Below are 13102 nucleotides of genomic sequence, written 5' to 3'. Positions count from 1 at the left end.
AAACATTTCTAGACTAGGGGTTGGCAAACCTTTCCTGTAAAGGACCAAAGACTAGATAGTTTAGGCTTTGTATGTCATTCAGCCTCTGTGGCAGAGACTCATCTCTGCTGGTCTCTGTTTCAACTACTCAATTCTGCTGTCATAGCACAAAAGCAGCCACAGACAGTATGTGAACAAATGAGCATGGTTGTATTCCAATAAAACGTTATTTACAAAAACAGGCAGTCAGATTGATTTGGCCTGCAGGCTATAGTTTCCCAACCCCTGTACTAGATGACAGACAGTAGATGGAAACAAGTTGATGGAAAAATGCAAAGAGAACCACAAAGAAGGTGGAAGCTGTCCGATAGGACGTGACTGCTTAGAAGCAGCAGCTACAGCAAGAGAACAGGAGCAAGAAATAGGGCTGAGAAAGGACGGATTAATTGAAGGTCTACATATGGGACAAACTACCTGTCCACATGCCCCCAGTTACTGTTCCTCCCCAGCAGTTATTACTGTAGCCCCCCCCCCACCCCTTATTAGCAGTTTCAGTTACCCAGGGTCAACCTCTGTCCAAGAATATTAAATAGAAAATTCCAGAAATAAACAATTCATAAGTTTTAGATCAAGTGTTGTTCTGAACAGCATGATGAAATCTCGTGCCATCTGGCGCCATCCCTTTGTCCCGCACATTCTGCCCATTAGTCACTTAGTAGCCATCTCAGTTATCAGATCAACTGTTGTGGTATCTCAGTGCTTGTGTTCAGGTAATCCTTATTTTATTTAATTATGGCCCCAGAACGCAAGAGTAGTGATGCTGGCAATTCAGGTATGCCAAAGAGAAGTTGTAAAGTGCTTCTTTCAAGTGAAAAGGTGAAAGCTCATGACTTAATAAAGAAAGAAAAAAAGTCGTATGGTGAGGTTGCTAAGATCTGTGGTAAGAATGAATCTTCTATCTGTGAAATTTGGAAAAAGGAAAAAGAAATTCATGCTAGTTCTGTTGTCACACCTCAGACTGCAAAAGATACAGCCACAGCGATAAGTGCTTAGCTAAAATGGCAAAGGCATTAAATCTGTACAATAAGATATTGTGAGAGACTACATTTACATAACTTTATTATAGTATATTGTTAAAATTTTTCTATTTTTATTATTAGTTTTTGTTGTTAATTTCTTCCTGTGCCTAATTTATAAATTAGACTTTATTATAGGTATGTATGTATAAGAAAAGACATAGTATATATAGGGTTTGCTACTATCTGTGGTTTCAGGCATCCACAGGGGATATCTTGGAACATATCCCCCACAAATAAGGGGGGACTACTGTAGAGGCTGCCAGAATTTTCCCACAGACAAAAACAATAAAACCCCCTAGGATTCCTCTTCAAAAGAAATAAACAAGCCCCCCCACCCCCCAAATTGAGCAAACTTAAGAAAATAAATTAGAAAAGCGAAGGTTTCTAGTGTGGATATTGGCACCACAGATTAAAATCGATCTCATTCTGGGAATTTAGGGATCTGTCCCCATAAGGTAAAGGCTACCAATAAATCCACCCAGACCTGCCCTACCCTATACATAAAGTTCCTAGTCAGCATTCATTCTAAGGAGAAAGAGCCAGCTTCAACACAATTCTAGTTACTCAGCAGAGAACACCCACAATGGCTATATAGGCCTTCTATTTTAGGGAAGAATAATCAAACATCACCAGGCCCATGAGGAAAATTCAGAGACTGAACGTAAAAAGAAAAGCTGGTCCCAGAGAAAATAAAATAATTGAAGGTAAGGAAGAGAAATACAGTAATTATATAAAACCCTATAAAAGGTGAATATGGCAGGAAAAAACACAGATTATAAAGGGTTCTTAAAGATTTAAAGTCATTAAAAATGTGATTTTTTAAATAAAAAATTAAAGAAATGGGAAAAAGGAAGTCTCCCAGAAGGTACAGCAAAAAGAATATAGAAAAATATTAGAAAAATATGACAGACATAAAGGGCCAAACTAAGAGACTAAACACTTGAGTAAGGGGAAATCAAAGAAAGAGATTAAAGAAAATGGGGATGTGGAGATCCTCAAAGAAACAGTAGTATCAGTCACAGCTGAGGAGCACATGAACCTTCAGATTGAAAGGGTCATGAACTACCCAACACACTTAATGAAAAAGAACTCACACATAGATACATCAATAGAGAATTTTGAAACATCAAGGGAAAAAACACTAGAAGGTTTCAGAGAGAGAGAGAGAGAGAGAGAGAGAGAGAGAGAGAGAAGAAATTCACCTACAATAAAATGAATAGAACATTAGAGGTTTTAACTTTCTGAGGAAAAGTAATATTTAACGGCAATTCTATAGCCAACTAAACTGTCACTCCCTGAAAGAGCGGAATAAAGACATATTTAGACTGACAAGGATTCAAAACATTTCCTTCTTATCACCCTTTTCTGGGCAATTACAACTAGAAGAAAGACAAACAGAAACAAACGAAGAGATTGCCTTCACACTCCTGGTAGGGAGCAGTGGGTGGGTGGGAGACACCTGCTTTTCGCAGCAAGCTCTTCTTTACTATTTAATGTGTTGCTGTGAGAGGTGCTACCTTGATAAAAAAATAGAAGCATGGTTCTAAAGTTAGCCAGCCTAGTTGGAAAAATGTGGTCAGTGGCTCAAGATATGGTTCAGATGCATACCACCCTCTCTCTTCCTCTCCAGAGTTCCCTATAGAGGGCACAGAGAGAGCAGTGGACGCAGCATGCTTTGGGAACACGGAGGAAGGTTACCTAATACATAGCCCAGATAACCACAAAAGATGTCTCTTCCCAAATTACAAACTGCGAGAAGTTCTCCTCCTGTCTCCAACCTATATTATAACCTTGCTGAACTCTGTCCAGGGATTAATGCTCCAGATGTCCTCCACTGGCTGTGAAGGATGAAAGTTAAGAATGTACTGGCTCTAAGATCAGACAACCTGGTTCTGCCACTTACCAGCTGTGTGACAGACATAAGGCAAGTTATTTATCTCTGAGCTTCAATTTAGTTTGTAAAAAGGGTACTATGAAGAATTCATGAGAAAATTCATGTGAAGTGTTTACATAGCATATAATAAAAGAGCAAGAAGTCTTAGCTACCTCTGCTATTATTTTAAAATAAATATACTTATGATGAATGCAAAAAGGGAGAAGTATATACAGGATGTTACGTGAAGGGAATCTAGCCTAATCTAGAGATGAGGAAAAGCTTCACAGGGGAAGCACTGTTTAAACTCTCATCCTTTGCAGCAACATGGATGGACCTAGAGATTATCATACTAAGCAAAGTCAGAGAAAGACAAATATCACACGATATCAGTTATATGTGGAATCCAAAAAAATGATACAAATGAACTTATTTACAAAACAGAAATAGACTCACAGACATAGAAAACGAACTTATGGTTACCAAAAGCGGGGGAGGGATAATTAGGAATTTGGGGTTACAAACTACTATATATAAAATAAATAACAAGGACCTACTGTATAGCACAGGGAACTATATTCAATATCTTGTAATAACCTATAATGGAAAAGAATTTGAAAAAGAAATATATACATATATATGTATATATGTGTGTGTGTATATATCTATATATAACTAAATCACTTTGCTTTACACCTGAAACATTGTAAATCAACTGTACTTCAATTAAAAAAAACCCGTCTCTCACCCTAAATCTAGACCATGAGTCCTTATGCTCAAGGGAAAGAGACACAGAGGGACTGGCAAAGAAACCAAGCAAGTAGCAGCATGGATGGACAAGGACTACAACCAAGAGGAACAGGTCGGGGCCTGACTTACTAGCTCATCGTAGGAAATGCAGAGAGAGGAGCGTGATTACCACAGGAAAGGCGGCCCAGGGGAATTCAGTCAGTGAGCCACAACCCCTATGCAGAGGAGGGAACACAGGGTAAGAAGAAGTGCTGGAAGTGTGTGTGTGTACACACACGTGCATGGGTCGGGGGTGGGGGTGAGAGGCTCCTTCCGTTGTGGATTATTACAAGAGAGGAGCAAAAAGTGTTTCTCTAACACTCAGATTTTACAAATTAAGTTTTGTCAGTCCAGTGTATATTGAGCACCTACAAAAGCGAAAAGCACTTGGCTGGGTGCTCTATATGCTGCAAAGATGACAAACTCTCTCCTCATGTAGGAGCTGACAATCTGATGGGGCAAAAGCAAGAACAGAATCTGAGCTGGAAGGATGTTCGTTACCCTTACTACAGTGCACTAAGTTGAGAGATCATCAATGGGTATAAAGAGCAAATAAAGGCAAACTGGAAATGCTATAAATGAGGAAGGAGACTTGGAGGTCAGGAGTTTTGTTTATACCTCAGGGTATTTTAATTTTTCATGCATTACTTTTTCAATTTAAAACTCCATGATAAAATAAAAATATCAATGCCCCACCTAAAAGAATGTACCAATGAAGGAGATTTCTTCCCTCCTACTTCTGTGTTCATCATATACACTGCAACTCAGCCACAGTATGACTAAATATCCCTTATGTACATATTCTGGTTTAATGTTAAGTCCTGTGCATGTGCTGGTGTGTATTTCTTCCAGCTGCTAAAGTAATAATTTTGTTGTAAGGTCTGTAGGTTTTACAAACATGGGTTTCGGCAACCTATCTTCTGCCCCTCAGACCTATCACACCCGCTCAAGTGAGAGCTGCCTCCTTGGACACCAAGGCTACTTCAGTGATGAGACACATTCCCTAAAATTTCTCTGTCTCTGTCTGCAAGAAATCATCAGGCTAACAGGATTTTCTTTTTTCACAAGCAAGCATTCTGATTGGTCCTCTGCACTTGTGAAAAACGCCAAGCCTTCAGATTTAGGTACCACCTGGGGCTGGGAAGCCCCATTAACACTCTTTTGTTTAATATCTCCTAATTATGCCAAATAAATATCACTTAAAAATAACATTTTGAATATGCCTTTAATGTTCTAAAATGTGTCTCCCAACCACTGAGTAATTAGTTCCTTCATCTTCCCAGGCACCAAAAATTAATCTATCTTATTCACACAACTGTACTTCTGGCCTTGTAGGAAGAGACATTACTTTTGTCAGTTTATAGTCTTCAAGCACCTCTATGCAATAACAACCGTGGTTCGAATAGGGCATTTACTAGTTGGAGACCCCTTAGTGAGTGGTTCCCTTAAAGTTCTATTTTATGAATATGTACAATATGAAGATAAAGACATCCCAGGGAGAAAGTGGTAGGCAGGAAAGTCTACTGGGGAATAATGGCAGCACCTACTCCCAGCCCTAAATGGAAAGACATGAAAGTTAAATTTTCATACTAGGCCTTGTTTCCTAATTGCAACTCTAGTAATAAAGATCTAGTGGGAAGAAGACTGAAATGACAACGGTCAGATTCTCTTCCCTGAGTAAGGTTTTATTCAGGACTGCTCTGGCTTTATATGGCTGATTACCAAAGGCCCATAAGAATGCAGCTTTTCTGTTTCTGTAAGTCCACTGTTAGAAAACAGTGTCCACTGTGTTGGTCAGTAATCCTTATATAAGAATTCGTTGTTACTGTCTTCTGAACTTAGCACCAGCAGCACACTTCTGTCATTATAATACCCCTTCTTAGATAATGAGAATAGCACAAGGCATTGTTTCTTCATTTCCTTATGCCTATCAAGAAGTGAAGATTTGGATTTGTCTGCACTGAACTGAATAAAACATGACTTCCCCCTCCTCAATTTTGTTGTGGCTTTATATCTGGTTTGAGTGAATGTATGTCTTTTACAGTAAAAAGCAATATGATGACCTCTAGTCCGTTTTGATCTAGGTAAGGAAAAAAAATTATACAACCACTTAAATGTGGTTGATTGTATAATTTTCCCCAATTATCTGCTCTTCCCCACCTCCACTCTTGTAAGAGGATTATGCATCCTTGTCCACTGCCCTGGACTGGTTGTACCTTCCTGTGACAGAAGTACAAGTACACTTCTCTCTTCCAGTCAAGCCTGACTTGCTATGACCAGTGACATGTCAGGGTGGCACATCAGAGTGGCAGCTTTAAGAGTCACAACATGGTTCAGCTCTACTCTTCTCCCCAAATCCCAGATTGGTGCTACTTTTTCAGCCTGCATCTCAGAATGAAGACATACATGGGGCAGAACTAAGATGATCAGGAGTCAATCTGCATCATGATAAACCTCTGGGTTGAAAGCCACTGATACGTTAGGGTGTTTTGTTACTTCAGCATAACCGAGCAAAAGCTGACTTCATTCAACTACATCTCAAGCGTGTATCCAGACACTGAAAACTACAGTGAGTACCGAAGACTAAGGAGGATGACAAGGACTTTGGAATATCCATCAGTGAGGACCATATAAGGCAACTGAGCACACTGACCCTGAAGAATGGACTGGGGAAGGGGAAGTACAAGGAAAGGAAGGACAGTATACCTACCACCACATATCTGAAAAGTGACCACATGGAAAAGTAGGAGAAAAAAGTATAGACTTACTCTTTTTGCTTTTAAGGGCATAACTAAGACCAGAGGGTAGAATTAGAGACAGAGACAGAAATAGAGATTTTGGTTTACCATGAGGACAAGATTTCTACCAATTAAGTCAGTCTAATAGCAGAATGAGTAGTCTTCCAAAGTAATATGCTTCCAGCAATTGTAAGACATAAAACAGAGGCTAGATGGCCACCACATATCAGATGCAGTAAAGAAAGAAATGCTCATTCTATGGTAAATTATACCAGATGACCTCTTCAGAATTCTTCTAATTTTGATTCTGTAAATTCTAGAGACTAACTCATGATGCTAGGTTCAGTTAGCATTCTTGGATAAAGAAGGAAAGCTTATTCCCCAGCAATAATCAGCCAAACAATAGCTTTTTAGAATCTGTCATTTTTCTGTGTCATAAAAATACATAATTTTTCTTTTCTGCTCAGTTCATTATTATAATTTTCCACACTATTTTCCCTAAAAGAAAGTGGGACTTCTTAAAAAAGTCTTCTTTATCCTATTCATTAATGAAATTTAGAAATTATCTTTAGGAACACAGACTATTTTATCAGAGCTAAGAGTAATTAAACCAGGCAACAGGAAATTATCATCTCCATAAACAGAAGACAGAGATCTTTACAGAAAATCACTAAGATTCTTGACTGGTATAGATGACTTAATTAACATGAGAAGACATCTCTATAACTTATTTGTCAAATGTACAGACCTATCTGTGAAATACAAAGGTTGAGATAGCATATAAAATTTTGAAATACTGATATTAAAAAATCCATAACATCTTCAAACCTAAATATTTCATACGGCATTTCTTCATGCTATTTGCCTTCTACAAAATCATCAATAAAGGTCTTATCTGTAATAAGAACATTTCCTATGGTGTGAACATTTAGCTTATAGAACTCTTGTGTCTGAAAATGCCAGAAAACCACTAATCACTCTGCCTATCTGACAAGAAGATTGCAAAGATCAATGAAACAATTAAGTACAAAATATTGTGCAAATATAAAACTGGTATTATCATCACCCTACATGTACCTCTAACTCACAGAGAATTTTTCCATTACATTTCTATTAATTGGAATATTTTAGGAAAAGTGGAAGATACAAATTTCAAGTAGTTAACTAAAAAAGAAAAACTGACATTAATATTAGTATTATACTATTTGGAACAATTAAGATGAGAAGGCACTGACATATGACCATCTTAAATCATTCACTGTGGTGGGCCCTGGAGTACCCAATGAAAACCCATTTGGTAACAAATGTAGACTAATTTAACTGCTATAATAATGGGTTTTTTTTTTTAAAGGTGTAGCTACTTACCAACAAGTCTTATTACATTCAGTGTTGTATTTGTTAAGATGGGTGCATTCACTTTATTTAGACTGTAATCTGATTTCTTCCTGCTTTTTAGAGTCTCTCGAGAAACGCTTAATATGAGAAAACAAAACAGATTTGCAATTAGGGTTGTCAAGTAGTAAATCAATAAGTAACTCAGCTTAGGATCTAATTTGCTAATTAGTTACTGAAAATCACCAATTAGTTACTGAAAATCTTACCACTTATTGGCTGGGGATATAGAGATTATCCTCCTGTCCTTACAGAGCTTACAGTCCAGAGGGGAAGAGAAATCAGTAAACAGAGAAATAAAGTACTATAATGTATTTCTTTGGTTCTCAGACATTAATTAACAACCATTAAAAGAAGCTATGTCACTATATTGTAGCAATGTTTTCTTAGGTCAGTCTCCCAAGGCAATAGAAATAAAAGCGAAAATAAACAGATGGTACCTAATCAAACTTATAAGCTTTTGCACAGTAAAGGAAACCATAAACAAAATGAAAAGACAACCTATAGAATGGGAGAAAATATTTGCAAATGATGTGACTGACAAGGGCTTAATTTCCAAAATATACAAACAGCTCATACAACTCAATAACAAAAAGACAACAACCCAATCAAAAAATGGGCAGAGGACCTAAATAGATACTTCTCCAAAGAAGACATACAGATGGCCAACAGGCACATGAAAAGATGCTCAGCATTGCTAATTATTAGAGAAATGCAAATCAAAACTACAATGAGGTATCAGCTCACACCAGTCAGAATGGCCATCATCAAAAGTCTATAAATAATAAATGCTGGAGAGGGTGTGGAGAAAAGGGAAGCCTCTTGCACTGTTGGTGGGAATGTAAATTGATACAGCCACTATGGAGAGCAGTATGGAGGGTCCTTAAAAAACTAAAACTAGAGTTACCACATGATCCAGCAATCCCACTACTGGGCATATATCCAGAAAAGCCAAAAGCTCTAATTCAAAAAGATACATGCACCCCAAATGTTAACAGTGGCATTGTTTACAACAGCCAAGACATCAAAGCAACTTAAGTGTCCATCAACAGATGAGTAGATAAAGAAGATGTGGTGTATATATACAATGGAATATTACTCAGCCATAAAAAAGCATGAAATAATGCCATTTGCAGCAACATGGATGGGCCTAGAGATTATCACACTAAGTGAATTAAGTCAGACAAAGACAAATATTATATGATATCACTTATATGTGGGATCTAAAAAATAGTACAAATGAACTTATTTACAAAACAGAAACAGACTCGCAGACATAGAAAACAAACTTATGGTTACCAAAGGAGAAGTAGGGGGGGATAAGCTGGGAGTGTGGGATTAACAGATGCATAAAAATAGATATAAAATAGATAAACAACAAGCATTTACTGTATAGCATGGGGGACTATATTCAATACCTTATAATAAACTATAATGGAAAAGAATTTTTAAAAAGAATATATATACACATATATGTATAAGCAAATCACTTTGCTGTACACTGAAAACTAACACAATATTGTAAATCAACTATACTTCAATAAAAAACAAATAAATAAAATAATAAACAAAAAAAGAAGTTATGTCACTTAAAAAAATGTTCTAGGAAAATTATACATCAACTGTACCAAGCATCCTGATTTCAGACCTACAAATATGAAAAATACCTTCCTTAGAATCTGGATTAGGCATAAAGTATAATGGTAAAGTCTGGAGTTGGGGGGCAGCACTAGATTCAAAGAAAAAGTAGAAGTTATACGGTAAGTACAGGAAAAAAGGGGACAACATGTAATAAGATCGGAAGTAAGAGAACAGAGTACGCTTAAAGAAGCGCAAGGAGTTGACAGTGGTAGCCTGGAGAATGAGTGGGCAGAGGGAAATGTGATAAGAAAGGAGGTAAGTAAAGGCCAGATCACTGAAAGGAATTGAACCTCATGATTATAACGAGTATGAACCATATCTTAAATGCAGTGGTGAGCCATTAAACATTTTAACCAGGAAAATAACATGATCAAATTTGTATATAAAAGAAAAATCTAAATTTGTATCCAAGAACAGATTAGAAAGGGTTAAGACTGGAAATGGGAAGCCACGGTAAGGAGGCCGATTCAATAATCTGGCCCAGAGATTTCTGCATGAACTAGGATGGTAGCAGTGAAATACAAGAAATTTTGATAAATTCAAGAGACACTTAGAAGTTGGAATTGATATAACAGTCAACTGGTTAACTGCAATCAGTAGTTCACATTGTGTATATTTCTTAGGGGTAGGTTAAAGACAGTTTAAGAGGCTGCATAACCCTACAAAGAATGCCAGGACATACACATATAGTGGCAGACGTTTGTTCATTTCAACTTAATTAGACCTTTTCTTTTAGTAAAAACATACTCAAAACATCTAATGAAAAAGTCCAACAAAATAGTTCTATTCAGTTCATAATGGATCATAGATGTAGATAATTAAGTACCACATATTTGTGTAAACCAATGGAAACAAATTTCCCCAATTAAAATATCCCCAATTATATGAGTTGTTCACTTTTGAGGTGAGAGATTACATCAGTCAGGGTGTCAAATCAATCAAGTATTCACTAGGTACTTTGGGGGTAAAGGGTAGGGAAGACTATACTTAAATCTATCATTAAAAATAAAGTATATTTGTGGTCACTCAATATCTGATACTCAGTCATGAAACTACCTCACTCACAAATCAGAATCAGGTCCAATTTAAAGAAGGTGACAAAAATTCTCATACAGTTATCACAGTTTTTGAAGAAGACAGTTTATCATAAAACAAAACTCAAGTACAAAAATAGGAACCTTAATAGAAGGCTCAAAATATCAATGACATTGGGAAGATTTTTCTGTATTTACTAGATTGAGGCAGCAAAGCCGCATACAAAACAAATGACTATTTTCCTCCTTAAGAAAAAGGAAATCAATGTGAAACATAAATTGATCTATGTGAAGCATAAACTGCCTCCAACGGCGGCACTGATTCTATAAATCAAAGGTTTGTTTTTCTGCAAAAACCACTGATCTCTAGATTAAGAGCTCTTGGGTTATGCCCATTATCAAAAAAACTACATTTTTAGCCTTTCAGGAATCATTTTTAAAATACATTAATTTCTCAGGGTATGTGCCCAGTAGTGGGATTGCTGAGAGTCATGTACCACAATGTTCACTGCAGCTCTATTTACAATAGCCAGGACATGGAAGCAACCTAAGTGTCCATCAACAGATGAATGGATAAAGAAGATGTGGCACATATATACAATGGACTATTACTCAGCCATAAAAAGAAATGAAACTGAGGTATCTGTAGTGAGGTGGATGGACCTAGAGACTGTCATACAGATTGAAGTCAGAAAGAGAAAAATAAATACCGTATGCTAACACATATATATGGAACCAAAAAAAAAAAAAAAAAGGTTCTGAAGAACCTAGGGGCAAGACAGGAATAAAGATGCAGACGTAGAGAACAGACTTGAGGACACGGGGAGGGGGAAGGGTAAGCTGGGATGAAGTGAGAGAGTGGCATGGACATATATACACTACCAAATGTAAAACGGATAGCTAGTGGGAAGCAGCCACATAGCACAGGGAGATCAGCTTGGTGCTTTGTGACCACCTAGAGGGGTTGGATAGGGATGGTGGGAGAGAAATGCAAGAGGGAGGAGATATGGGGATATATGTATAGCTGATTCACTTTGTTATAAGGCAGAAACTAACACACCATTGTAAAGCAATTATACTCCAATAAAGATGTTTAAAAAAACAAACAAACAGTAACTTCTGTCACATGACACTATAACCAAAAGAAAAGTTTAATGAGTTTTTTTCCTTAACCTTTCAAGTAAATCCTATATGTTAAACGTGCAACATAAAATGAGAAGTACCATAAATTCCAAGAATAAGTACCTTTTCACAGGAGCATCGCCTGTCTGCTCATCAACATAATCTTGTTTTAGTTCCTCAGGAACATCACTGTCACTGTCATACTCCTGATAGGCACTTTTTTCTTGTTCATCAGATTCATACTGAAAAGAACACAGTATATTATTCAACAATGGGCACGAAGAACCAACCTTTCTTGGAGTCTTTCAACACAGTAAAAAAAGTATCCAATTTTATAAGAAGTACATTACGGATGAAAGTTCTTAATAACTGAGCTTTAATTTTGCCATCAAGAAATCATATTAACTTTCCATTTTCTTCTTTATCATCTTACCTTAAACCAGCTCAAAAGAAAATACAAACATTATATTTCAAATGCTTATAAATGCCCAAAAGAATCTCCATATAAACAAATGAAAACAAACACATACCCTGCTAGAGCTTAGAACAGGAAAAGAGTGTTTATTTGATTAAAAAAACTCTTCCTTCAAGTGGTTTCATCCTATTTATTTCCATTTTGCTAGTTCATTATAAAAAGCTTGAGAATACAATTCTGGTACGCTGGAAGTATTAAGTCAGTTTAATTAAACACAACACACATGCTAATATTCTATCTAATTCATTATGATGAGATTTAATTCCAAGGGCAACTTAGAAAATTAGGCTTAGCACCTATGGACTACTGAGAGCAAGGACAAAAATGGTGGACTTGCTCTTGAGAGGAAGAGTGCCTTTTCACCATCTTTTTGGCACCATGGCCCAGTGCCAGCAAGGGAGAAGACAGTGGAGTCCATGCACAACAAAGGAAGCAGTGGCAGTACCACCATCATCATTGCTGATTAGTATTATAAACTAATATGATTAAATAATGGCTAACATTTATTGAGTTTCAACCAAGTACTGGGCTAAAAGTGCTTCCATAAATTGTCTCACTGAATCTTCAAAACAATTCTATGAGGAAGTTTTGTCCCCATATGCCAGTTGAGGAGACCAGTATAATGACAATAAGGGAAGAAGTCAGTCCCCTAATTCAACAACTATTTTTTAAGAGTCTAAAGCATTACGACAGGCTGTTTTAAGATGTGGACCCTGACCCTCAGGACTTATGCTGTACCTGTGAAGATTAGATCACACATTAATAACTACAAACAAACATTAGAGACATTCTCCCTCACTTGTACACAATGTGATCCTGGTGGCATTCAGAAAGGTGTTCTACACAAACTAGGGTCAGTTCCACAGTACAACAGATCCTCATTTCCAAGGATTCTTTATTTGCAAATTTCCCTACTCGATACAATTTGTAATCCCAACATCAATACTTCATGACACTCCTTGGTCATTCACGGATATGTG

The 13102-nt window shown here is 37.0% G+C and overlaps 1 protein-coding gene across 4 annotated transcripts in view; it reads right to left on the bottom strand.

Annotated features, from left to right (window-relative positions):
* VPS50 (VPS50 subunit of EARP/GARPII complex) overlaps positions 1 to 13102 on the bottom strand; it is a 130143-nt gene that overhangs the window by 26326 nt on the left and 90715 nt on the right. For all 4 annotated transcript variants that reach the window (XM_082661919.1, XM_082661920.1, XM_082661921.1 and 1 more), the window contains 2 exons: positions 11771 to 11889; positions 7824 to 7930 (listed from right to left, as the gene is read on the bottom strand). In XM_082661919.1, the coding sequence (XP_082518045.1) occupies positions 7824 to 7930; positions 11771 to 11889 (226 nt within the window). The remainder of the gene's footprint in view (positions 1 to 7823; positions 7931 to 11770; positions 11890 to 13102) is intronic.

This window comes from Grampus griseus (genome assembly GCF_964374135.1).
Source record: "Grampus griseus genome assembly, chromosome: 9".
In the NCBI taxonomy this organism is placed as follows: domain Eukaryota; kingdom Metazoa; phylum Chordata; class Mammalia; order Artiodactyla; family Delphinidae; genus Grampus; species Grampus griseus.
This window is presented reverse-complemented; position numbering and strand designations above follow the sequence as displayed.